General features: G+C 30.3%; 10 protein-coding genes across 10 annotated transcripts in view; 8 read left to right on the top strand and 2 right to left on the bottom strand.

Annotated features, from left to right (window-relative positions):
* Positions 1 to 2,879: 2,879 nt before the first annotated feature.
* On the top strand, positions 2,880 to 3,710 carry PGO_090850 (acylphosphatase; the record flags this gene model as incomplete). Its single annotated transcript, XM_028687674.1, has 2 exons — positions 2,880 to 3,024; positions 3,466 to 3,710. The coding sequence occupies 2 exons, from the start codon at positions 2,880 to 2,882 to the stop codon at positions 3,708 to 3,710; spliced, it is 390 nt and encodes a 129-aa protein (XP_028543475.1).
* Positions 3,711 to 4,102: 392 nt separating this feature from the next.
* PGO_090840 (hypothetical protein, conserved) lies at positions 4,103 to 4,666 on the top strand (the record flags this gene model as incomplete). The annotated part of the gene is made up of 1 exon (XM_028687673.1): positions 4,103 to 4,666. One exon carries the CDS (start codon positions 4,103 to 4,105, stop codon positions 4,664 to 4,666), a length of 564 nt encoding a protein of 187 aa, XP_028543474.1.
* Positions 4,667 to 6,261: 1,595 nt separating this feature from the next.
* PGO_090830 (hypothetical protein, conserved) lies at positions 6,262 to 7,287 on the top strand (the record flags this gene model as incomplete). The annotated part of the gene is made up of 1 exon (XM_028687672.1): positions 6,262 to 7,287. One exon carries the CDS (start codon positions 6,262 to 6,264, stop codon positions 7,285 to 7,287), a length of 1,026 nt encoding a protein of 341 aa, XP_028543473.1.
* A 495-nt stretch (positions 7,288 to 7,782) lies between these two features.
* PGO_090820 (hypothetical protein, conserved) lies at positions 7,783 to 9,835 on the top strand (the record flags this gene model as incomplete). Its single annotated transcript, XM_028687671.1, has 2 exons — positions 7,783 to 9,500; positions 9,718 to 9,835. 2 exons carry the CDS (start codon positions 7,783 to 7,785, stop codon positions 9,833 to 9,835), a joined length of 1,836 nt encoding a protein of 611 aa, XP_028543472.1.
* A 2,419-nt stretch (positions 9,836 to 12,254) lies between these two features.
* On the top strand, positions 12,255 to 13,304 carry PGO_090810 (replication factor C subunit 5; the record flags this gene model as incomplete). The annotated part of the gene is made up of 1 exon (XM_028687670.1): positions 12,255 to 13,304. One exon carries the CDS (start codon positions 12,255 to 12,257, stop codon positions 13,302 to 13,304), a length of 1,050 nt encoding a protein of 349 aa, XP_028543471.1.
* A 1,087-nt stretch (positions 13,305 to 14,391) lies between these two features.
* On the bottom strand, positions 14,392 to 16,257 carry PGO_090800 (hypothetical protein, conserved; the record flags this gene model as incomplete). Its single annotated transcript, XM_028687669.1, has 1 exon — positions 14,392 to 16,257. One exon carries the CDS (start codon positions 16,255 to 16,257, stop codon positions 14,392 to 14,394), a length of 1,866 nt encoding a protein of 621 aa, XP_028543470.1.
* A 1,912-nt stretch (positions 16,258 to 18,169) lies between these two features.
* On the top strand, positions 18,170 to 19,876 carry PGO_090790 (ES2 protein; the record flags this gene model as incomplete). Its single annotated transcript, XM_028687668.1, has 1 exon — positions 18,170 to 19,876. One exon carries the CDS (start codon positions 18,170 to 18,172, stop codon positions 19,874 to 19,876), a length of 1,707 nt encoding a protein of 568 aa, XP_028543469.1.
* Positions 19,877 to 20,757: 881 nt separating this feature from the next.
* On the top strand, positions 20,758 to 22,183 carry PGO_090780 (hypothetical protein, conserved; the record flags this gene model as incomplete). The annotated part of the gene is made up of 7 exons (XM_028687667.1): positions 20,758 to 20,822; positions 20,938 to 21,036; positions 21,164 to 21,298; positions 21,415 to 21,493; positions 21,612 to 21,671; positions 21,832 to 21,957; positions 22,115 to 22,183. The coding sequence occupies 7 exons, from the start codon at positions 20,758 to 20,760 to the stop codon at positions 22,181 to 22,183; spliced, it is 633 nt and encodes a 210-aa protein (XP_028543468.1).
* Positions 22,184 to 22,241: 58 nt separating this feature from the next.
* PGO_090770 (actin) lies at positions 22,242 to 24,319 on the bottom strand (the record flags this gene model as incomplete). Its single annotated transcript, XM_028687666.1, has 4 exons — positions 22,242 to 22,262; positions 22,815 to 22,958; positions 23,137 to 24,071; positions 24,283 to 24,319. The coding sequence occupies 4 exons, from the start codon at positions 24,317 to 24,319 to the stop codon at positions 22,242 to 22,244; spliced, it is 1,137 nt and encodes a 378-aa protein (XP_028543467.1).
* Positions 24,320 to 25,953: 1,634 nt separating this feature from the next.
* Positions 25,954 to 27,230, top strand: part of PGO_090760 (50S ribosomal protein L11) — a gene marked incomplete at both ends in the record, with an annotated part of 1,847 nt that continues 570 nt past the window's right edge. The window contains 3 exons of the mRNA XM_028687665.1: positions 25,954 to 26,041; positions 26,188 to 26,287; positions 26,608 to 26,737. Coding sequence (XP_028543466.1) covers positions 25,954 to 26,041; positions 26,188 to 26,287; positions 26,608 to 26,737 — 318 coding nt within the window. The remainder of the gene's footprint in view (positions 26,042 to 26,187; positions 26,288 to 26,607; positions 26,738 to 27,230) is intronic.

Raw genomic sequence — 27,230 nt, 5'->3', positions numbered from 1 at the left:
ATATGATGGAAATAAAATGAGGCTACAAAAATATGAAAACGATAACACAAAATGATTGTTGCGATAAATCCATGTCATAACATGATGAGTGAAAAAAAATATAAGAGGTAAAATAAAAAGGCAAATAGAATACAATACTGCAAAACGGTTGTAAATAAAAACGACAGGATGTTAAGAGGCGAAAGACAAGAGATACAGGACAACATTATTTTAAAACGTAATGTAAGTTCACGTATGTGGGTAAAATAGGGGTGATGAATTAAGCCTAAAAAAAAAAGGGGTGGAAGAGTAGCAAAAAATCTGCTTTGTTTATTTCATGAGATTTTATATGCACCTGCTTCTTTATCTTCTTATTTGTCTATATATACACACATGTCTATTTCTTTATCTATATATATATATATATATATATATATATATATATATATATAGATAGATAGATAGATAGATAGATAGATAGATAGATAGATTCCTATTTCTTATTCTATATATATGCCTATTTCTTAATCTATTTATATGCCTATTTCTTTATCTATATATATGCCTAATTGTTTTTCTTTTTGGAAATTCACATATGCACACATTTATATAGGAAGGGAAGCGTACGAAGCTGGATGAATTGCAAAAAAGGAGTGATGAAAATGGATGCAATCAAGAAACACGTTTTTGTTCTTTTACGCAACTTAGGGATGTTATGTTGCACATGTAGACATGTACAGACGGAATGCTTGCAAGATAAGTTGTCTTTATGTTCCGTTTGTTTGATCAGGTTGTTTGGTTAGATTGTTTGTTCATTTTGATTGTTCATTTTGATTGTTCATTGTGTTTGTTTATTTTGTTTGTTTATTTTGCTTGTTTATTTTACTTGTTCATTTTACTTGTTCATTTTGCTTGTTCATTTTTTTTGATCATTTTGTTTGGTCTTTTTTTTTAATTTTTTTTTTTTTTTTTTTTTTTTTTTTTTTGGTGTACTACCCTTTACACACACGCTGAAGGCCACTAAAATAAGCACCACACACTAACTGTAATCTATACAGACTTGTAATTTTTTTTTTTTTTTTTTTTTTTTTTTTGCGAAAATTTGAAGTTCTTAAATGTGTTAGTTTAAAGTGGATGTCATGATTTTTTCCTTAAACATGTTACAATAAAGAAAGAAAAGAAAATTATCTTTCCCATCCTTCTGAAGTAGAAGTTCACACATGTATATCATTCTTTCAAGAATTTATGTAAAAAAAGAAGTTTCGTACACTAGTTAATGTAATTTCATGCGTATAGGCATTTTGCAAATGGTGCGAGGCAAAAGGTGTAATAAGAAGACGCTTTAAAATTATTTCCGCCTCCATAAGTTGTAATACTCATAAAGAAACATGAAAATGCTAATATCACTTGTTTCTACATGTGCATTTTTTTCTTAAATGGAATCTCAATCATATTACGATTATTCTAATGCATATGTTTCATAGTGAAAATGCCGAAATGTCAGCAACGGTCTATTCACACATTTTTGACTTATACAAATGGGTGAAACACTTTATTCAGTACAATCGATACATTCACCCCCCTCAGTTAACTCGTAGTGTGCAATTTGGAACATACAAATAATGTTTCGCATTTTATAATGTTACTTCTATTCTAAATTTCCTTCAAATTTTACAAATATTTATTTTATTCCCCCCCCCCCCCCCTTCCTCCTTCCCTCTATGCCTATTTTGCTGCTAGGTGACACATTATGTAGCAGAAATGTAGATATAACAGTTACAGGTCTGTTGGAAGGTGTTGTGTGTGTACGATTGATTGTTCAATAAAATGCTGTGGAGTAAAAAGTGGATGAACTTTAACTAACTCATTGTTTCAATGCGTCCATTTTGGAAGAATATTACAAGCGTCTATTCATGCATATATTATTGTACGAGGATGTGAATATATATGTGCATTTATATTTGTATACATTTTCCCAGTACACTCTTGAGAAACTCTAAGACGTTTTGATAAACCAAGTAAAACCAGTGTGCAGAGAAAGATAATGAACGAGGAAATACAATCGTATAGTGAGACTAACACACAGATAGCTCCATATAACCTTACTCGAGTTGATTTAACTTAGTGCATATTTTGAAGAAGCATGTGGATATTTCTTTTTCTTCTTCTTCTTCTTCTTCTTCTTCTCCTTTTTTTTTTTTTTTTTTTCCTATTCATTATTACCCCATTTTGTTGTTGTATTGTATGATCAATTTTCGTTATTCGAAAATATTATTCATATTATGCGTGTTGTGTGCATTTTTCTCTTTTTTTATTTTTATGGAAAATGTTAAATGAGCATTGTAAGTCCATGAAATTGTTACACGATCTTGGGTGAGTGTTAATGCACTGAGTACCTTTAGCTCGTGTTTATAAGTGAAGAAATTATTAATGTTCGATCATTGCCTTACATTCAATAAAGGAGGTATTCTCTAAAAATTGATAAGTTGTGGAACATGTTCAAAAGAAATAAAAGTTTTCAATATAAAAGAAACAGCTTTTTTTATATCCCTTAATTAAACACAATCATAAATTAAGTGATTTGTGTCACACTCCATCCAACCACATGAATTTTTCTTTTTTTTTTTTCTTTTTTTTAAATCCTATTTATAATATAGAGAAATCAAGCTTACCCTGGTGCGCAACGTTAACTTTTCTTTTAAGCTTAAAAAAAAAAAAACTCAAGTAGTTAGATGGACTATGGACACAAATCACTTAAATCATCATTGTGCTTAATTAAGAGAAAAAAAAAAAAAAAAAGAAAGAAAAAGCGTTTCATAATTTTTCACGCAGACCCAACATCACCCCACTCTCCACCCCTTCGCGCTGTTTTTGTGGATAAATTGAACTGACGGAAACGAATGCGGGTGATTAACCTGGCCTATTCACTATTTTTATTTCCTCAGGCAAAAGGTTCACCCAACACAAAATACCTTTTAAGAAATTTCCAGAGTTCGAGTAAAATGATACATACCTTTGATTTCGAAGTTTTTGGAAAAGTCCAAGGTTAGTGAGAAGAAGAGAGAGATGGCGATAATGAGAGAAAAATCTGTGAAAGAAAAATAAGGACCTTGAAATATTAGATTATTTTTGCAAGGTCCAGGAGGATGACCAATATAATTTTTGTGTGTCTACGTTCACATCGTTTTACTGCACTTTTTTCCCCTATTTTATTGTTTTCATTTGATTTTATTTCATCTTATTTTGTTTTTTTCCTCTTTGCTACTCAAGAACGAGTGCACATTCTCTTGAATCATCTTTTAAGGGGATTGAAAATGTGTAATTTGTTTAATGTGCATTTCCATTTTGCCTACTTCATCTCACACATAATGAATATATATGAGTGCGTGTGGTACGTAATCACAAGAATATATATCACTGTACAGTAAAGAAAATCGAAGCATTTCTTCATAAACACTTTCCCTTGTATCACATATCATGGTTTAGGAGTTTTTTTTCGAAAATATACAAAGTTGGAGGCAGACAAGTTAAACATAAAAGGTCATGTTCAAAACACAGATCGGAACACAGTAATAGGAACGGCAGAGAGCAATAATAAAGAATTGTTGGAGCAGTTCAAGAAATTTCTCAATAATGTAGGAAGCCCATCATCTAGAATTGATAAATGTTTAATAACGAATGAAAAGACAGTTAACACATATTCGAGTACAGATTTTGTTATAAGACGGTAAATTGGTGTAGTTGGATGTCCTGTTTTATATACCTCTTTTTTGTTTTTTTTTTTTTTTGTCAAATGTTGAATTTTTGGAGAATACTTGTTATGGGGACAAATAACATGATTTATTCACCACAGGAATTTGGCACATGATAGCACACTTTTTTTTTCTTTTTTTTTCATATATATAAACATACATATATGTACATGACAAATTAGGAATTTGTAAAGATATAAAGGAAAAAACGCTTCAATTTTTTTTTTAAATTATAATAGAGCGCATGTATGTGTGGTGCTAAATATACCTCACTATTTTTCAACCTGCCGCCCGTCTCCCCTTCCGATTATAAACCCCTCTTGTGTAACAAAATGAAGCGACAAAAAACGACAACAAAAATGACAACAAAAATGACAACAAAAATGACGACAAGGACTCTTGATTTGGAGAAGTCATTAAGAAGAAAAGGAGGGAAGTTAAAAACAATTTACGAAAAGCATAGTGATGCCGAAGTTAAGATGTTAATAGACGAAAAAATAAATTACATTTGGAATTACATTACTCATATTGATGACATAGTAAGTGATGAAGAATTTCTCAAAATTGACATTAAACAAAAAATAGAAAAAAAGCAGAGCTTAAAAAGAGTAAATTATATGGATGAAATTATTTATTATAATAAAAATATGAACAACCTTATTAACATACAGAAAATACGGAAAACGTTACATCATTTTAACATTCATGTTAATATGGACGACATTGTATACATGTTTCTTTACTATACAAATAATGAATATTTTAAAAATAACATAAAAAATGAAATTTATTTTAATGATTACATTGATAAACGGAAGGAAAAATATAAATTTCATTCTATAAATGTTAATAATTTATACATAAATTATGATATGTTCAGGCATATATTTTTTAATATTGATCTGAATATTGAAAATAACGGGAAAATTTGGTAATAACAATGTAGTTAGCAATTTTATCGCTCCGTTGATCACTTTTTTTTTTTTTTTTTTTTTTTTTTTTCTTTTCCATTGTTGTGAAATTGGTGTTTTCCAAGATATTCAGTTGCGTCTAAATATTTGTTTTTCCATTTCGTTTTTTTTTTTTTTTTTTTTTTTTTTTTTTTTTTTTTTTTTTTATGTCTACCCAGTGATGTATGGAACGAACAGAGATATGTGCCATTTCTCTGATGCTTCCCATTTGATAAGATATTTATATGGTAATATGTTCCTATATTAATATACATTTGTTCATGAACGGACCTCCTTGTGTTATATGAGAACAGTGAAAATGCAAACCGTAGCAACTTACGTGTTTCTGCATTTGAGAAATGATTGGGAATTTACCAATTGATGGAAAAACATGAAACTACATTCTACCCCAAAGAAATAATTGTGTGTATTTTTGGTACTTGTGGATGATGGATATATAAAAATCCATACATTTATATATACACAATATTAGATAACTTTTCCCAACTTTGCTTTGAAGAATGTATGTTGAATCGCACCACCCCCTAGTTAACTTACTCTAGGTATTTATATTACAAAATAAAAAATTATATGTGAAAAAAAAAAAAAAAAAAAATCGTTCCGTTTTTTTTACAACTCCAATGTAATTTTATTAAAAATTTTTATCATATATCAAACTGATGTTTTTAGGTCTACTCACACGGAAAACCTTTTTTCTCGCACTCTTCTCTTCATTATTATGAAAAAAAGGGAGAAGTGTATATCTTTTAAAAATAAGAAAAAAAAAAAAAAAATTAATTTTTATAGTAATGTACTGAGATCGGATGTAATATATTCATACTAATTACGTATTATATGTGCGTTTGTTCATACGCCTACATTTGCTTTCCCAATTGACATAAGATTCATTCGCTTTATTTTAAGGGCCGAGAATATTCATTCTCTCTGCTTGGCATACCCCGCATTCACAGAAAATGCACATACATATGCGTGCATATGCATACATATACATAAATACATACATATACATAAATACATGCATATACATAAATACATGCATATACACAAATACATGCATATACATGCACATGTTATTTTATTTTGTTTTTTTCAGTATCAGGAAGAAGCATATACATTATTTACTATTTCCCACTTTCTTGCAAGTGCCGAGTGTTCGTTGTATTACATAGTTAAAATATTTTCCATAACAAAACTCGGCTTTTGCAAATCAAGTTTTGTTTTATTTTTGCTGCCCATTTTGCTGCCCATTTTGCTGCTCATTTTTCTCAGTATATATATATACATGCTGCATCACAATTTTTAGGAGGAAAAAAGGGTTTGTATTTTATTTCGTAAAAATGTTAAATGGGATTTTTTTGGGGGAGTGAGGAAGAAGTGAGGCCACTCTGCCAAAACGAATGCAGAAATGATATTGAGGATTTAGCAAAATAATATTTTCCTTTTCAGTAATGCCGCGCCAGTATCTTGAGTAGGCTTCCAAATATTCCCTCCCAACTGAATCCCCCTTTTTTTGAATAAGCGTCCCGAAGAAAACGCTCAAGGATCTGAGGTCGAACAAAATGAATCCAAAATATACAGCTGTGATGGACGATGAGCTTAGAAATTCTGTAGAATTTGTGAGAAATGATTACGCGAATGGTGTAGAATCTAAGAGGGTTCCAAATTATAGGAATTATGATAGCAACATCAATCAAGTAGCATATGGAAATGATGAAAATGCAGCGGCATATGCGGATAAGAGCCTGAGCAGCATTTACGGGAAAATCGTAAAAATAAGGAAAGAGCTGGAGAAGTCATACAATTTGTTTTACTCATACAATTTAATTGTTTCGAATGAAGGAGAAAATAACAATTTGCATAGTAATTATTCTAACATGTACAAACGAAATGATGCTTTAAGAATAAATACAAATACCAAGAATAATTTAACTTTAAATAAAATAAATGCTTTAACAAATTCCTTCTTTATGAATGTCGAAACCTTAAAAAATACATATTCTTTTGTAAATGCAAATAATATGAACAGTCAGACAATCAAAAATCATGAAAATGTAATATGGGAAAGAAGAGTAGAAACATTAACAAATGAAGCTAATTCTTACATTAAGACTTTGGATGGAATATATAAAAGCAACCTGAACAATTCAGAAAGAAATAAACAAAATGAAATGAAGACCAATAATTCGTATAAAGACTCAAGGAAAAACAAGAAGATATACGGAGCCGATTCAACTATCGGATATTTACACAATGAAAAGGAAATTTTAAAAGAAGTAGAAAACAATTTAAATGTATTCCACGTTCAAGGAATGAGCACCTTAGAATTAATTAGAAAGCAAAATAAATTTTTAAAAAATATTCGTAAAAAAGTTATTGATATATACAATTATGTTGGCTTGTCGTCTTCTTTAACGGACGCTATAAAAAAAACACATAAGCAAAATTTGATTATTGTTATTGTTGGTATGATCTTGTGCTTGTTTTTTTTTTATCTCCTTTTCATCCATTTTTCCGGTTTGTTTTTTTCGCATCATTTTGAATTTTTTTTTTTTTTTTTCTACTGTTTAATAAACAGACATTTATAATTTGTAATAATGCAAAACTAAAATTCGAAATTCACAGTGCACACTTGGGGAGACATATCCATTTGTTTATTTGGTTCAGGTTAACACCATCAAAAGTATGTCACCGGTCACAGTTCTATCCGTTTTCCATTTTTCGGGTACACACAGCAGTAAGATATAGACTAACTCTTTTTTTTTTTTTTTATAGTTTTTGTACGGGGGAAAAAAATAAAAAAAAAAGATTGAAATGTTGTGATTCTATATATTATGTTCCTAACAGGATTATCAGATTTATATATATATATATATATGTGTATATAATTTTTTTGTTTAGATTTTCATTGGGATAGTATAAATGAAAAAAAAATAATAAATAAATAAACAAAAAGGAAAAGGTACACATGAATGGTATCTGGTGATATGAAATTCTCTTTTGCCTAGTATTCTAGTAATATCAAAGAAAGGAATAAAAAAAAAAAAAAAAAAAGAAAAAAAGTAAAAGTTGGAATAAGCAGAATGATGGATGTGATGAGTGATGACGTGGGAGTGGACTCTGGAAAGGGAGAAAATCAAATGAACGAGGAGGTACCACATGTCGACGTTAAAAAAGCCAAAGTGGACGAGGTTATTCCACATGTCGATGCTGAAATAGCATGTACAGGGAAGTATGATCACTTGTCAAGGGAAATGCAGGAATACTATGTAGGGGTGCCATACAGCTGGGAATATGTAGAAGACAGCAAGGGGTGGTTCGTAATCGAAACGAGCAAGAATTATAAATTTTATTTTAATAAAAAAACAAATGAAAAAACATGGAAGTGTCCAAAGGAGGTGGAAATTTTGATGAAGAAAAAACAAGGCAAACGAGCTATTAACAAATCGGGAGAAAAGAACGATAACTGCCATTTTAGTGACGAGCAACATTGCAATGGCTATGGAACTACAAATGACTATGCTATAGGAGATAACAAATCATGTGGCATAACAAACTCTAAATGGAGAAATAGTTATGGAAAAATTGATATGGAAAAAATTTTAAGGGAATATAAAGACCTTCTAATTGAGAAGAACATGGACAAGTTTTGTAAGTACGATAATGTGTTAGCACATATTTTGTATGACCAAAGGTATTTGAATGTGCCAAAAGAATTGAGGAAGGAATATTTTCACAAAATAATAAAAGAAATTGATGAAGATAAAAAAAGAGAACTAAAAATGTTAATAGAAAATTTTCAAAATTTATTAAGTAAGGTGGGTGACGAAATTGTATACCCATTTAATGAGTCAGATGCAATTTCCCTTTTGAAAGGGAAAGAAGGGTTTGAAGGGAATCACACGAAAAATTGGAATTTTACGAGAAATAAATTATTAAAAGAATTTTTAGAAAAAAAGAAAAAAGATATGGAAAAGGAGATGGAGCAAAATTTCGAAATTGTTTTAAATAACCATTTGAAAGAGGCAAGTCCGGGGGGGTGGATTAAAATAAAAAATAATTTAGGAAAAAATAAAAAGTATGAAATTTTATCTTATGATAAAAAAAATCAAATATTTCAAAGCGTAAGTCAGAAACTGTTAGAAAAACGGAAAAATAAATGTTCACCAAATGATCAGGAATTATATCCCCAAAGATCTCGTGGATCCCGTACATGGGAGCATGATGAGAAAACCTCAGTTCGACATTCAAAAGACGGACGTGTTAGTGGAAAGGAAAGGGCAAATATGGATGAAAGAAACCTTTTTTTAAGCCTCTTACACGAGAAATTAAAGAAGCCAACTATGGACGAGAACATTTTGAAATATGACACATTTCCAATGAAAAAATATTCCAATTTTGAAGATGCTTTTAAAATCCCAACTGATCTTACAAAAGATGAAAGATACAAAAATATCCGTTTAAGTGACATGGAAAAATTTGACTTGTACAAAAAATTCATTAACAGTTACATAAATTCGAAACGAGATATGTTCGAAAAGCTCCTACACGAAGTTCCTATTAATTATGTTAACAAGTCTATACATGATATTATAAAATTGGTCGACAAGGAAGACAGAATTTTTACGTCCATAAAATTGGAACATTTGGAAATGGTTTTTTCGAAATGGAAAAATTACAAAATTAGGGAGGCAAAAAAAATGTTTACGGATTATTTAAAAAAATCGAATTTTGTTAAATACAATTCGGACGAACGAGACAATTACGAGAGACTACTTGGAGTCCTATCTCAGGATCTAAGGTACACTATGCTCGTCAGCGTGTGTTGTGCAGGCGATGGCGTATGTATATGCATCTTCCAATACTTCACACGAATGTTCAATTATTTCTTTCAATTGCCTATTCATGATTGTGAACTTTCCGTTGTTGTGGAATTAATTTCACTGTTTTTCTATCCATTGCACATTTCGTCTATATCATTATGAGCCTCTGTTTTTTCTTCATACACCTCCTCGCAGCTACGAACTACTGAAGTGCGTTCCCATGGAAAGAGAAAGTATTATAAAAGAAAGGATTAAGGAGTTAAAAGCAGAACACGAGAAAAATAAAAATTTAGCAGAAAAACTGAACCGTTAACTTTTTTATAGTTTGCTTCAGTGTCCACAAAGGTTGTTCTAGATTATATCATAATGGCGTTAAAAATAGACAAGATTCTTTTTTATTTTTTCTTAGGTTTTTTCAAACATGTATTTGCATATGAAGAACAAAATGTAGTAATATATATATATATATATATTTTAATCATCCTTCATCACGCATTCATTTTTTTCTTGGTATATGCTTTTTTATGAAATCCTTGCATGTCGCACATTTCTCGAATAATATATTTTTGAACACTGTGTACGATGTGGGGTAGTAATTATGCATGCACATACACACGACCTGTGGGCCCCTTCCCTCGCCATTAAAGTGACAAAAAAAATGAAAATATTGTATACCTTGTACTCACACTTTTCTGATTACCCTTTATCATTTTGAGAGATCACTGAAGTGGATCCTTACGTGTATTTGGATGTTCATGCGGATGTTCATGCGGATGTGCACATGGATATGCAGAAAGTTATTTGTCTGTGTACCTATTTATCCACAAATTGTGTATTTACATTTTGTAAAATCCTTGCTTAAGTCCCTCTAGTCCTTTTTTATAAAGACACATGATATTACACCTTTGCATGCTTCTATATGTTTGTTCTTTTTTTCTTTTTTTTTTTGCTCTTTCTCTCTTTTGCGTTTTACTTTTTTTTTTTTTTTTTTTTTTTTTTTTTTTTTGCATATGTTTAAAAATATTTACGTCATTTTTCCCTATTTTTTATTCACTTTTTTATCTTTACCCTTTATTTTAAAAAAAAATTGGTAAATTATAAAGCAAATTGGTGAATTTTGTAAAGTCGATTTCAGGCAAGAGGTATGTGAGAACCATGAATAAATCCTCCATATTATATGAAAAGAAGGATTTTTCGAAATGACATATTTTTTTTTGTTTTTCTTTTTTCTTCACTATATGTAAGTATCCAATCATACATATTTTTCGGGTGTGTAGAAAAATCTTTATATCATGTAGTATAACATTACTTTGTTTACGTGTCCAAATTGGTTTTTTTACAAACCAAGATATTAATGTGTGCCGATGTTAGATTAGGGTGAAGTTTAGGGGTAGAAAAAAAAAAATAAAATAAATAAAAAGATGTGAAGAGAAACATGAATTATTTTTTCTTCCTCAAAACATTTTATTCGCGCTGATTCCCTTAAGTAGGGGCATATCTCCCTTCTCATTTTTAAGTGGCCTCAAACTATTTTTTTATATGTTGCACAATTTTAATGCGCATAACGAAGCGTTTTTAAGAGTTTTAAACACGGGTGTAATTTTTGGAACCGGCCTACATAACTATGCCAATGCATGTATGTGTATACATAAAAATGCAAAAATACATAAATAGATATTCGTATCTGTGTGCACGTGTGTCGAAAACATATGAGGATACCCTTCTTTACGAATTTTACATGTAGCATTTCCTTTTTGTTTAAAAATTTGTGTAATCTATAGGAGGGGGAAAACAATAAAAGAGAAAAAAAAAAAAAAAAAAAAGAAAAAAAATGCTAAGTTGTTACAATCTCCCCAACATGAGATCTGAATAAAAAAATATATAAAGCAAATTACAGCACGAATGCACGAATGCACGAACACACACGTCACAAAAATAGTAATTCGTGCGTGTATGTTTGACAAAACAACACTATTGTATATGCTTTTTCGTTTTCAAACACAGGTGTAGCTTTCGCACAAGTGCTGCGCTTCACTCATACATAACTTTATCTGGATGCTGAAGTATTGTGGAATGACACAAGTGGAATAAAAACCAAAAGGTATTATAACAAGGGGAACACACATAATATGCCGACTTTGATGATTCCACATGAATTATGATTATATTAAGAAATCTCCCCATTCCTCCCTGTGCATGTTTTAATCATTTATATGAGATGTACATGTAAGCAGGGATTGGATACAAATAATAAACTCATTTGCTAACGTGGTGGGAAGTAGGGAGGAAACGTTTATTATTCATTCTCTAGTGATATATAGACGTAGCCACGTATTAGTTAATCTAAATACCTGTTGGAATATTTTTACCTATGTTATTGAACTCTGTTCATCTTTTTGAAATTTTTTTTTTTTTTTTTTTTCTTTTTACTCCCTGCCATACATATATCCCACATTCCCACGTTGTTTGATCACTGATGTTTACACCCCCTGTAGACATTTCTGTTCATATTAATTTTTCCATTTATTGCTTATTGTATTTTTTGGTACCAAGGTATAAATGCCTCAATTAACATTAGGGGTTTATACTTGGTCTATGTGAATAAAACTTGGAGAAATCAAATCGATTTGACAATCAAGCGGATTGAGTAAGGAGTCGAACTGAGTTGAAGCAACCTTTTTAATAAAAATCATCTGAACCCCGCTTCTCACTTAAAGTTTATATTGACAAAAATGTGGCTCGAAAAATATGCCCCACAAAGTTTAGACGAATTGAAAATCCATAAGGACATAACAGAAAGGCTAAAAAAATTAAGTGCACACAGAGATTTACCACACATAATTTTTTATGGTGCTCCTGGTGGTGGAAAAAGCACAAGAATAGACTGTTTAATAAAAGAAATTTTCAAGGAAGAAAAGATTATAAGGAGACCAGAATGCATAACAAATGCAGAAAATAAAATAAATGTAAATGTAGTTCAAAGTAATTACCACTTAGAATTACAATGTTTTGAATTAGGAATAAAAGATAAAATAATAGTTCAAAATATAATAAAAGAACTATGTAGTTATAAATCCAGCGCTTCATTTTTTTCGAAAGCACCCATGTATAGAATATTTGTTTTTAAAGATGCAGAATTTTTAAGTGAAGGGGCACAAGCAGGATTGAGAAGAACATTAGAAACGTATATAAGAAATGCTAGAGTTATTTTACACTTGGAACATTTATCAAAAATAATAGAACCTTTAAAAAGTAGATGTATTTGTATTCGAGTACCTCTACCCACTGAAGAGGAAATTTTTGATGTACTAAAAAATATTTGTGAACATGAACATGTTTCTCCATCCTATAGTTCAACTGATTTTTTCAAAGTATTAATTAGCGAGCATGGAAGAAATTTACGTAAATGTATTATGGCTCTAGAAATGACAGTATATGCTAATTCTGTAAAACCTCATAAATCTCTTTCTGTTGCATCTACATACATAAATGAATTATGTGATTTTGCTTTTATCAATCCGACTCAAATTAAAATGAAAGAGTGTGTCACAAAAATCCAGAGCTTAATAACTTGCCAGATTCCTGTTAATTTTATTTTCGAAGCAATTATTAAATATATGTTAAGGAGCAATTTTAACCAAAAGCTCAAGCACTACTTTCTGAAGCTTAGTTCACATTTTTCCTATCTTTCAGAAAATTCATTTGACAAGAGCGTCTCCCTTATTGCTTTCATAGTCAATGCAAATACAGCCATTATTAAGTATAACTTGGCCAAGAAGTAGAAATGGGCTGGAAATGAAGTGAGAGTGGGAGTGGGAGAGAGTTGCGTAAAAGTTGAACAAATACACAAACATTCCTTTTATCCCCACCCGCCGCACAGCCTACTGTCCTGAAAAAAAAAAAAAATAAAATAAAGCAAGAAAAAAGTAAGAAAAAAGCAAGAAAAAAGCAAGAAAAAAGTAAGAAAAAAGTAAGAAAAAAGCAGGAATAAAGCAAGAAAAAAGCAGGAAAAAAAACATGTTGCTAACACTCCATGGAGAAAACAAGTAAGCCTCTCCTATAAAGGACGAGAATTTGCAAAATGATGGATTATTATTTATTTATTTTTTTTTTATTTTAATTGAGGACTGCTCTGAGATGAGGGGACAGTTACCAGCAGCGTTAAACGCTTAACATATATATCTTCACCGCTTGAACCATCCAAATTAATATCTTTTAAAAAATTTATATTCGAAAATAATTTGCTTCATCGTGGGACCCTAAAACATTTTAATTTATTTCACGGTCTTGTATAGAGAGTAATTTCTTTTTTTATTCTTTTACGACAGCCACAGAGGCTGACTATTCCTCCCCCTAGGGCTACTACCTTTTTATTTTACATTTCTCATATTATAACTTCTATTACTTCTATTGCTTCTATTGCTTCTATTGCTTCTATTGCTTCCATCGCCTTTATTGCTTCCCATGTGTGTATGCATGTATGCGTGAACATGGCTAGTTCGTTTTTTTAATGTGTCACTTAAAAAGAGGGTTATATGAAATCCACAAATTGGTAAAGGCAAAATGAGCAAGGGGCAGTACGATAATTGTTGCAAGCATAAAAAATAAAATAATGAAACGATGAAATGGTGAAACGGTGAAATGATGAAACGGTGAAATGGTGAAACGGTAAAATGATGAAACGGTGAAATGGTGAAACGGTAAAATGATGAAACGGTGAAATGATGAAACGGTGAAATGATGAAACGGTGAAATGATGAAACGGTGAAATGATGAAACGGTGAAATGATGAAACGGTGAAATGATTAAACCATGAAATAATGAAACGGTGAAATGATGAAACACTGAAATAATGAAATAACTCCCTATTCAAATTTTCTGAATTTTGCAAATGTATAAAATCCCAAAGGGGGACCTATCTGGCAAGGAAATATATCCATATTTGGTTTTTTCGAAAAAGGTTAGGAAGTGCATATTTGCTTCCCTTTGGGGTGGTATGTGAGGGATCTGATTAGTGGAGTAGTCTCCACCCGTTCGAAATAATTCCTCTGTATTGTGTTTATTATCCTGCTCTTTGCTGTTTTTCGTATGATGGGTAAGTGGCTGTACTTGTTGCATATGTTCATTTGGGAAGAATTGTTCTTCAAAAAAATTGGAATCTATGTTATTGTCGTGATGGAGGAGAGAATACCTTTTTTGATACTCTTCCTGTATAAAATCTACAATTTTTACGCTGTTTTTATATTTTTTTAAAAACCTTTCAATCACATGATCGTTCTCATAGTGGGAAATGGCACATGTTGAATAAATAAGAATTCCATTTGTGTGCAACAACTGAAAACAATTATTAAGTAATTCAAATTGTATATTTGCGTTATTTTTTATAACATTACTAGTCCATTTGTTTAATAAATCTATATTTTTTTTTTTCATTAAATGTTCGTCAGTTGAACATGGAACGTCTAACAAAATTTTATGAAATTTTGGAAATCTCATAAATGAATTTAAATTTAATCCATTGTAATTTGTTATGTGTAAATTATTAGATGTCAATAAATCTTTAGGTAAATGTTTGAATAATACTTGTTTCAATCTATCGTACCGTGTTTTGTTAATTTCGTTAACGACAAAAAAACCTTGTGTATTCCTTGCGTAATAATTAACCATGTTTAAACAGCATGTGATTTGGACACTTGTATCGTTTATCCATTTAACATTTCTAATTCTATTTAGTGCATATGTATCATAACCAAATATTTTATTTGCAATAACTAGCGATTTTCCCCCCGGGGCTGCACACATATCAAGTATATTTTCATTTTTTTGTATATTTAAGAAATATGCTGATAAAACAGAACACGGGTTTAAATAATATATAATCTTACTTATATCTTCAACTTCTCCATTATGCTTTACTATGTCATTTACATTTATCAGTTCTGATTTGTGTATAATTATTTTTTCGTACTTTTCACTTGTGAGCGAGGTTATCCTTGGTGACACTGCTACATCCAATGATGAAGGTAGGTTATCATTCTGTTCTTTTTTGGCAGTAGTGAAATTTTTCCCTTGGACAAATTGTTCATTTAGAAGTGTATCCAATTTATGGGCATCCTTTTGTTGTTCATGCACATTCGTCAGTAGTTCGTCAAATTTGGCATCTCGGGAATAATTTCCTTTTTCACTCCCCCTGATAGTTGCGTGGGCGAAATCGTTTTGGTTTTCGTTATGATTTTCATTTTGGTTATGATTTTCATTTTGGTTTTGGTTTTCTCTTTGATTTTGGTTTTCGCTTCGGTTTTGTTTTTCTCTTTGGTTTTGTTTTTCGCTTTGGTTTTGTTTTTCTCTTTGGTTTTGTTTTTCGCTTTGGTTTTGTTTTTCTCTTTGATTTTGGTTTTCGCTTCGATTTTGGTTTTCGCTTCGATTTTCACTTTCGCTTTGTTTTTCTCCTTGTCGAATCGGTTCCTTTCCATTTTCCGGTGTGCCGAAATGAGTAAGCAATTTTTCATAATCCTTGTCTACATACAAACCATCGAAACTTGTTTTCACCTTATTTGTATTTATCATATGCAAGAGAATTTTCGTCAAATTGAGAAAATCCACTTTTACAAAATCTGTTACGAATGCCCCTTGAGCTGTCTTTTCTTCCTCCATAGCCCTTAACAGAATAGTTGCTCTCTCTCCATATTCCTTTTTTAGGTTCAAAAAATATCCTACTTTCCCACTACATTTCATCGTGCATATTTCTACATGGATTAATAAAATGTGCTTAATAGTGTTAGTGTAAGGAAGAGAAGAAGCCACAAAGTTCTTAAATTTTGAAGCTCTTTAGCACGCAAAATAAATGTACGTACGTGGGGATGCATTTACATATGTATGTCGAAATGTTGTGTTATATGTGATTTCCAAAAGGGTGTTCTATATGGTCTTATAAAATATTTCAATTATATAGTGTTCCAGGGAAGACACCTAACCTGGTAAAATTTGCCAAGTTTAATCCCCTTTTTTCTTTTCTTTTTTTTTTTTTTTTATCTTCTCCCCTCCGTGCTTCATTTTATATGTTATTATTAGCATTCAGCTGTTTATATATTGGGAATTGGTTACATGTGATTCGTCCTTTGGAAATCACCTGATGCATTGCATATTCATGAAGAGACGAGTATGTTAAGTGTTTCTGCACATTTAGGGACAGAATGTGGGAATATTTTCTTCTTTCATTTTATATCATTTTATTTTACTTCATTTTCTTCTTTTTTATTTCATTGTATATGCAACATATTGTAGCATGTTCATAATTTTTGAATACCTGCGTTGGCCATTGCGAGGTAACCAAGCGAGGAACATTCGGAAGAGAAAAAAAAAAGAAAAAAGAAAAAAGAAAATTTATTCATCATTCCATATACACGCTCGCCTGATCTTACAATAACAAAACTATAACAAAGTAGGGTTATAACCTGAAGTCACTTCTTTGGAACCATTTGGGTGCAAAAAAAAGAAGAGAAAAAAAATTAAACTTCTTTTGCATGTACAGCACAAACAACATGTAGCATCCTTTTACAATTAACATATAAACTTCTCGGGATAATTTTTTTTTTTTTTTTTTTTTAACTTTTTGATTAGCTGCTTAAGTTCAATAGTTTCAATTAAGTCAACTGCTTGAATAACTCAATTTTTTTCATGTTACAATAAGAGTGGAGAGAAGGAATTACTGAAAAATATGAATGGTCACAAATGAGACTTAAAGGTGATTGAAAAAGTGAAGATAAAAATAGAAAAAAAAAAAAAAAAAAAAAAAAAAAAAAAACTTCAAAACCCCGTATTGTAGTTGTCAATTATGAATTTAGTTTAACTTTGTTTACGAATATTCCTATTTTTTTATAAGATTTTTGAATCTTTTGGCAGCAAGTTCAAAAGCATGCTATCGAATTTTTGTGCAGTTACGTACCAAAAAAAATGCTGGAGAAATGTAAACATGCCCATGCACGTGAAGTGATCGCACCGTGAACAGAAGCTTGCATGGAAGCTTGAAACCCAGTGTGAAGTCTACTTGTAAAGGCAGTGAAAACAAACCGTCTTTACATATGTACGGATATGCATTCTATGCATGCCATGTCAGAGACGTATAAAGTATATAGACATTCTGAAGGATTAACAAAATTCATATCGTTCATGTGCAAAAAGAGGAAACCGGGGGAGAGAGAGGGAGAGAAAAAAAAAAAAAAAAGGAAATGTCATTACACTTTTTTTTTTTTTTTTTTTTTTTTTTTTTTTCTGTATATTAAAAATTTTAGTATTTCTACCTGGGGACAAGGAATATCACAGGGAAATATATAACACCTTAGTGATAAGTTTTCCCCAAACGAGCCTAGATCCAAGAGTTAACTGAATGAACAACATCCTCCCTAACCTCATATGAACAGGAGGAATAAATGGGGATAAGTAATCGGATTGCATATCCCTTCTACCAAATAAATATGCCCATTGTCTACACGAACTTCCATTACCTGAAGAAGTAACTTAGTAACGTGGCTGTTTATATGCATAAATGTATATATATATATATATATATATATATATATATGCCGTATGCATGCACCCAGGAGGAGGCACATATTGAGAGTCTGCAAAAGTAACAAAGTCTAAGTGGATGGAAGAGTCGGGGGAAGGATTGCCTCGAGAAGAGGATATCAGCAGACATGAAATAAACGAAGACGAAAATAAAATTGTAGTAAGAGAGGAAAGCGAATACAAAATAGCGAGACACCAAAAAAGAAAAAAAAAAAATAATAAAATAATTGAAAATGATGAAACTACTTTGGAGAAATGTGAAAATGAAAAAATTGTTTTATTTGAAAATAATGAAATAGTTGAATATGATGCTACTAACTTCCGGACAGGCCATAACCACATCGTGTTGCTTGAAGAGGATTATTTAAGTGTATTGGAATATTTAATTGAAAAAAAATTCTATCCAGATTTACACAAATTTAGGGAAGATATCACTTCAGGAAGGGATGAAAACGGCTATGATCACACGCTAATTAACACGAATCCATTTACCAATTATGATCATTATTCACCTGAACAAATCAGTAGTTTTGCAAGCCCTCAAGGGAGAAATAGGAACTATAGGCAAATAAGTGACTTTTCCCCGAATGAAGGAATGAGAAGTTGTAGTTCTCTGGAAATCTATCCGTGGAGAGATGCAAACAGCTATTCTCAAGGTAATAACTACGATTGCCAAGGGAAGCAAAATAATCTTGAGAATACCACCTTGAAGTTCTACAGTGAAGGGAATACAGAGTTTCATGATAAGGAATGGAAAAATCAATTCCTGTGTATTCCTGAAAAGAAATACAAATTAGTGACTCTAGCGAATGGAAAAAGACATAAAATTAACCTGAACATGAATCTAAGGGATTTTCAAAAGAAATATACTTCTGAAGATAATAAATCATTTGAATATTTATTAAGGAATATGAAGAATAAGAACATCCAGAAGAATATGTATTCATTGATTCAACGAGATGAACATAACAAAAGAATGAAATACATTGAAGAATGTACAAAGAAAGGAATAAATTGTTATCAGGTGAGTACAAATAAGTCTGAAAACGAATTGAACGCTATGATGTTTTCTTCAAATATTAAGCTTAACTTAATGGATAATTGTACAGAAAATAAATTACAAATATATCATGATAATACGAGATTTTCAAAAGAATATTGTGAAGATATTAAAAAGCAGATAAAAGAATGTGAACAAATTAGGGAATTAAAATTGTTGAAAAAAATGAAAGAAAGCAAAGAAGATCAGATGGTTGAACAAGGGAAATTTAATTTATTATCAAGAAATAATAAATATGAATATGTAAGGACCCCTGTAATACACGCAGGAAAAGGAGTTGATAAAAATCCAATAATAACATGGGGTATTATTGCTAGCACCCCAATTCTGGTAGAAAGTGAAGATGAGGAAGAAAGTGAAGATAATAGTGATTCCTATGATTTTCAAAATAAAACTAGTGGTAGAAAAGGAAATAGACAAGGAAACGATGAAGATGATGGTGATGATAATTATCTGCATTCTAATAAGGAATTTAATTTACAGAAAATAAACGATAGAGAAATTACTGCACACAAATTACAAGATAGGTTAAAAAATATTAAATACAATAAGGAATTGTTAAAGAAAAAAAATCTAAACATCTTAATACATAAAAATTATAGCTCACGCATGTCAAATACGTCATTTAGAAATTCCGTTCTCTCCAGGGAGAGTCGAAAACGGCTCAATGAGTTAGCATTAAAATGGCCTCTGGCATCCCAAATTTTGAAAAACAAAAAGAGGTGAATTTCCTATGATAAACTTTTATAATGGAGACCTACGAGAAGATTTCCAAGGGGAAGTAGTGTTTCTGTTATGAACATATATATAGGTTTACATAAAACAAAATGGCAAAAAAGGAAAAAAAAAAAAAAAAAAATTCATGTAGAAAGAAAAAAGATTAATCAATAAAGTTCCCTTAACATTTTCTCCATGGGAAAAACGTTCCCTTCCTCTCTTTCGGTAACTACAATTGAGCTTCATCGATTCTTTTTTTTCTTTATCCCTCCTACTTCTCATATTAATTCAATTTTTTAGTAAATTTAACTAAAATTTTTTGCATTGGATTCATTATACTATTTTCCATTGTGAAAAATATCCGTTGGGGTTATTTGAGACATGTTCATCGTTTAACTCATTGCAGAAACTTACTGCATGTTTTTTTTTTTTTTTTTTTTTTTTTTTTTTTTTTTTTGCCCACATAGAGGTATATATATGTAGAAAGATATGTGCTTATGTAGACACACATTGTGTTACACCCCACAGGGGATTCTAATTGGAATATTAAACCTGATGTAATGATACTTTTTTCAGTTTTTCCCTTTTTCTTTCCATGCGAATTTCATTTTTTTTTTTTTTTTTTTTTTTTTTTTTAAATAATATGGAATCTTAACTATCTATTCCTTTATAAATCTTTTTTTGTGCATAACATAACAGTAAGAGGGCACATATAAGAGTATGAAATTTATGTAGTGTTTGTCCATATATATGTATACGCTTGCACACACCCCTGTTCATGCATTATCCCTAGGTGTGTAGGTTTATGAAAAAAAGACATGGCGTATACCATTTTTGATAAACTCGTATATTTTTGTTCTTTTTTTCAATTCATTTCACAGTAAAGTATAATGGATTTTGTACAACTAGCCCAATATGGCAAAAGAGTATCACACGAATATAAGTCACTTTTAAGGTTGTAAAATGGAGAATAAAATGCACGACCTATCGTTCTTCAATCTTGCAAAAATTTTTGCATTAATTTTGTATACATATATATATATATATACATGTGTGAAAATTCGCAATAGGGATAAAAAGAAAAACGCAGTAAAGGAAATTCTAGCTGCTATAAAAATACAAAAGTGTTACAGAGGATATGTTATCAGGATGACGTATCTCATTTATAAGTAAACATAACTGCATATATACATACAAGTGTGTAAATGTATATAATATTTTTTTTTGAATGATTTAATCAAATTAACTTCATTCGAGTGAATATATGAATGATTTTTGCTCCCCCATCTTTGTCAGACAATTTTTGAAGCATGCAAAGGAGAGAATAGAAATTTTATCATGCAAATATTTATTTAAAAAACTGAAGCAGCAAAGATTGGATGAACAGATGTTGTTGTTCATGTCGGATAATGCTACTAAAATACAGAAAATGTAATAATAAAAAAAAGGAAGAAAAAAAAAGAAATTCAAATGTCCGACACATTTTCTGATACATTCTATGTTGTACACACACACGACACACAATTTTTTTACTTTAATAAATACAGCTTTAGAGGCTACTACTCGAGGAAATATATTCACGACTTCTTTAGGAGAAAAAGGGAAATAATCGAAATAGACAAAAACGTAGGGATATTTAAAAAGGAACAAAATAAAAAAAAAAAAAAAAATACACAGATATACAGATATAGCAAAAGGAGATTATTTTCCTAACCGAACATTTCGAAATCTTTCACATTCACAGGTTAAAGAACAAAAGGATATTATGCTTCTAGGACTTGAGGAAAAAAGAAAAAAACAATTAGTAATAAATTAAACTAATCAATCTAATTCCTAATTGTAAAAAATGCAAGTTCATATATATATATATATATATATATATATATATGTATACATCCATATCAATCTGCTTATCTTCTAAGAGAGAAAAAAAAAAAAAAAAAAAATTCCCTACTGTTTTGTAGCTGTACGACAATAAAATGAAGGATATGAAAATATATAATGCTGCAAAGAATTTACATCATTTAGTTTCAACAAGAGCGCAAAAAGGAGTTTATAATTACAAGATCGAAAATATAATAAAGGAGCAGGTTATCAATTCTTAAATAAAAAGGGGAAAAAAAAAAAAAAAAGACACACTATAAAAAAAGGTCAATATTTTGCTACATGTACAAAATGATGTCGTTATATGTAGCATAATAAAATAGTATAACATGTATATTTTTTATTTTATTTTTTCCCTTTTAGCAAGAAAAAATTAATAAACTCAGCGAAAAAAAAAAAAAAAAAAAAAAAAATGTACGAAAAAATAAGTAGTGTTTATTACAAAATAACAGAAAAATGACGAAAAAAAGAGACAGATCAAAGATATTCCCTAAGTAAGCTTCAGAGTTGCCTATGAAATTAAAAAATGGTAATGTAGGGGGGGGGGAGGAGAGAAAAAAAAAAAAAAAAAAGAAAAGTATGCATGCTTGTATTTATACTGTGTACATATCATCATTCGGGGTTAAGGGGGCTATATTGGTGCACAAATCAGGATAATACGACAAAAATTATCATATGTGACGTGGGGAAGGGTGCCTGTGTGTACTCTCAAATAGCACTTTATCAGAGTTATAGAAATGTGCATACATTCATAAGTGCAACCACGAGCTCATTAGGATGTGCAGCCAAAGGCACATATGTATATGCACGTGTATATGCATATTGAAAAAGCTGTCGGATAAAGTATGAACCGTGATTAAACGAATGGTTATAGATAGCTAAAAACCACAACATCTCGATGATAACAAATATATGGAAAAAAAGGTGTGTATAGTTTGTTCTCTCTCAACTCCTTTTATTTATTTATTTTTTTTTTTTTTTTACACTCCTGTATTTATCAATTCTGGACCCCACTTTTGTATTTATTTATTTATTTTTTTTTTTTTTTTTTTTATCCCATTACTTTGATCAAAAAAATGTTACTTCCAATCTCCTCGTACTCTTCTTTTGATATCCATAAGCCTTCTTGAGCTTCCCTTAGCTCGGGTTGTGAAAAGATTCTTGAACCACACCAAGCCATAATAGCTCTGTTTTCGTGCGCGTGAACCTGTATCGAAAAAAAAAAAAAAAAAAAAAAATGCGAGATATCAAAGGTGAATATGTTGTTGGTATGTCCTAATATCTAGACATAATTGTAATCATGTTCATTTTTATTAATGCACATAAGATAGAAGCAAGTGCCTCTTATAGATGTAAACAATAAGTCGTTCAATCCTCTGAACTACCTTTACAGCTGATCTGGCATTTTCCGGAGCATTATTTTTCACTTCTCTCTCTAATCGTTCCTCAAGATTTGGGAATAGGGAAGATCCCCCCGAAAGTACAATATAGCTAGTTAATGTCTTCCTATTTTCAATGGGGCATAATAAAATAGATTTCCACACAATGTCAACGATGCTTAGGCTATCTCTATGACAAATATTTGGGTTAAACAAGGCCTCTGGAACGTAAAAACGCTCATGTGATATTTCCACAGAATTGTATCCATCTCTTAGAACATCTCCATCTGGTAAGGTATATGTAACTGCTAAATCATCTCTCATTTGATCTTTTGGTGGATTTAAAGAACAAAAGCACAATGTTTCTTTGATAGTTTTTATATATTCGAAATTTTTTCTGGTTGTCATACTATAACCCATGTCACAAATTAACTTTTGTAAAAACATACTTAGTTCTTCACCACCAAAATCAGAACGTATAATAGAATTTTTTTCTATATATCCATCAAATACTGGTATACACTGCGTAACCCCATCCCCTATATCTAACACTAATCCTGTTGTTAATCCAGTAGCATATATAGACATTAACCCTGATACAGAAATATTTATGTTTTTAAAGTCAAAATTTTCAAAAAACATTTCACCCATTTTTGTTCTATGAGATGTTGAACACAAGGGGGGTTCGGTCAAAAGGATATTTTCAACATTTCTACTTTGATCAACACATTTTATTGCATATTCCCACGTGATTTGGGCCAAATCCCAATCAGATATGTGTCCATGATCAATTGGTCTATGGAATGATAATTCGGATTCATGAAAAATTGCTTCATCTCCAACGTAGCTTTTTTTGATTTCATTGTTTCGATGATGTCCAACTATTGATGGAAATACTATGGTCGGTTCATCATAAATATTCAATCCGGCTTTTATGTAACCTACAGGCGGAGATGATTGAATGTCGAATGGGGAAAACTCGAGCGAGATATATGTGTGCAATAGTTAAAATGCTCATTTTAGGGCTATTTTGTATAGCCAGATTAGTGGCATTTCAGCTTTGTTATTTTATTTTTATTTTTTTTTTTTTTTTTTTTTTTTGCGCATATGTGTGTATTTTCATATTATGGCTGTCCTTTTTATATTCCTCACCAGAACCGTTGTCAATTACAATTGTCTGTTTATCCATGTATGCTTATTTGTGACAGTTTTTATGTATTTTATTGTTTTTTTTTTTTTTTTTTTGTTCTTGTTGTACAATTACATATTATTCTGTTTGACAAATGGTTCATTTATTATGCCTAATCTATGGGTATACTTGTAATTATAATATCAATCGAGTGAAAAATAAAAAGGGTTGTAAAAAAAGGGTTCAAATATAAAGGGAAGAAAAGAATAAAATGTTGTGTAGTATAATGAAGTATATTACAGTGTAGTGAAGTTAAATGACGTGAAATGAAATAAAATGTGCTATTTTTGCAACTTTTTGTGAAAAAAAGAAATGCAGTTCATAATTTATCATACATGTGTGAAAAAAAAGAAAAAATAAGAAAACGCAATAAGGAATTAGAGGTGTGTAGGCTAAAAAGGAATGTAAATGTTTTTCCTGTTCAGAACAAGCAAAAATAGGGAAAAAAAAAAAAATAATGTTCTTATTCTATAATAAGGATGAAAATGTATTTTAACTAAGAACAAGGAAAAGGTGAGGAGAAAAAAAAAAATAATAAAATAAATAAATATAATAATAATTGTTATACATAATTTTTGTGTCATTGTAACATGCTCACAAATGAGAAATAAAAAAAAAAAAAAAAAAAAATTATAAATATGGGAAAGGTTGAAATAAAATAAAGTTGGTCCCCATCCCTGGGTTTAAGACCGAGCATAATGAATAAAGAAAAAATGAATTTTGTGAAGGATTATTTTTATTTATCTTGCATTGCATGCGTTAGATGAATTTGTAATATTCTCAACAACAGAGAAAGGGAGAAGAGGTGATAATTCTGAATATCTAAATGTTGCAAAGAAAGTAAATTCATAAACATATATATATCACACGAATTAAAAAGAGAGGTAGCATATGCAACACACAAATTGAATGGCTCATCAAGCATAGTGAAAAGTGATATATTAAAAACAGGCAAAAAAAGAAAAAAAAAAAAAAAAAAAAAAAAAAATGGAAATTAGGACGTTTCCATATATGTTATATCGTTGCTACATTTTTGTCATATAGCACTATCCATCTTGTTTTAATTTATACATTTATGTGTGTTAAATATAATCCCATTTTCTATGATATATTCTTTAGTGTATCTCCCAGGGGAGAAATTATATTTATGCACAAAATATAATTAAAACATGTGATGACCTTTTCACCTCAAGCTAAAGGTATTTATGTTATTCCTTATTTTATCATGCAAAAATGTTTTGAAGTATGATAAACATAAGGAGATATTAATTCAAGGGCTATTACTGCATAGAATAACAAACAAAAAAAAAAATGTTAGCTGCATATAGTGTGCTTTGCTCAATGGTCAGTTGAAGAAAAAGCATATATGCTTGAATGTGTGTACATATGTAACACAGGTTTGTAATCTTCCATCTATGCTAGCTTTCAAGCATACTTGTATGCATGCCATGATCTAGTTTTTTATGTCTCACATGCGAACCCATTTTAGTAACATCTTTCTTTTTATTAATTTATTTTATTTTCCTTATTTTATCATATGTTAATGTATATTTGCCATTTTGTAGGTAATTCGGATAAGAATCCCAAAACGTACACCACCACAATCACCCCTTAAATAAGTAATAAAAAAAGAGATGTCAAGAATTGGAAGGTTTAATTTAGTAGTTTTATCTGGCTCTGCCAAACCTAGTGCAAGCATTGGGCAAACACTTGGCCCCTTAGGTATAATTATGCATAATTGTGTGTAGATATGTATATAAACATTTTCAGGAAAAGGAAAATAGACTCCAATTTGTTTCGCACAATACAGCAAATGTTGATTATATCAGGGTATTTTTTCCAAATTTCGTAATTCACAAAAATTACAGGCATAAATATGATGACGTTTTTCAAAGAATTCAATGAAAGAACAAAAAATATATCGAAAAATGTGCCAATTCAAGTAACACTGGAGCCGCTGAACGACAGGTTTGAAAACATATCGAATAACCTGCAATCATTGCTATTTCAATTTCATCCCAACCGCTCTAATTATCATCTGTCAGAGCTAATATTTATATGTTTCATTTGAAATTCTGTCCTTCACGAATCCTCAGTATGCACTACTATGTGATATACACTTTTTTTTTTTACCACAAAAAAATATTACTATGGAAATATTTGTACTCCATCAAGTGTTCTCAAGTGTTTTATAAAAACGATGCATACATATATGTATGTATACATATATATGAACACATGAGCATGTGGAGACTTCAATCTGTACATATCCATTTTTGACCTATTAGAACATACAGATTTTATCTGAGAACTCCAACAGTCGTTTGGTTTATCCGAAGATGTGCCAGAGTACCCATGTTCAGTCCAACAGCAAAGCATCACACCGTCGGTTCAATTACTCTAGCAGAGGTAAGTTTTGTGTCTTGGTAAATACTCATAAAGTGTCACGTTGTTTTATTCTGCATATATTGCATTAGTGATATTTTTTCTTTTTTCCTTTTTTTTTTTTTTTTGTAAAAATGTTTACGGGTTAGTCAATCTTCAAAAGAGGACGGATTTGTGCTAAGTCTTTTCATTTATTTCATTATGATTGAATTGGGGCCCAGTCAGATAAATTTTTAAGCCTGTTTTGAATAAACCTATATATATGTGTATATATATATGCATATATGTATATATATGTTTTTTTTTTTTTTTTTTTTTTTTTTTTTTTTTTTTAATTAAAAAGGTTTTTTTTATAGCCAAGTGAAAGGGTATGGATTCCTCCTTTAATAAATTTGTCGCTCAAAATAATATGAAAATATTTTATTGGTAGAAAAAAAAAAAAAAAAAAAAAAAAAAAAAAAAAAAAAAATAAAAAAAAAAGAAAAAAAAAAATGTAATTAGTGTATGGGAAAAACGTTATCATTTG

This window comes from Plasmodium gonderi (genome assembly GCF_002157705.1).
Source record: "Plasmodium gonderi DNA, contig: Chr09, whole genome shotgun sequence".
NCBI classification, from domain to species: Eukaryota; Apicomplexa; class Aconoidasida; order Haemosporida; family Plasmodiidae; genus Plasmodium; species Plasmodium gonderi.
This window is presented reverse-complemented; position numbering and strand designations above follow the sequence as displayed.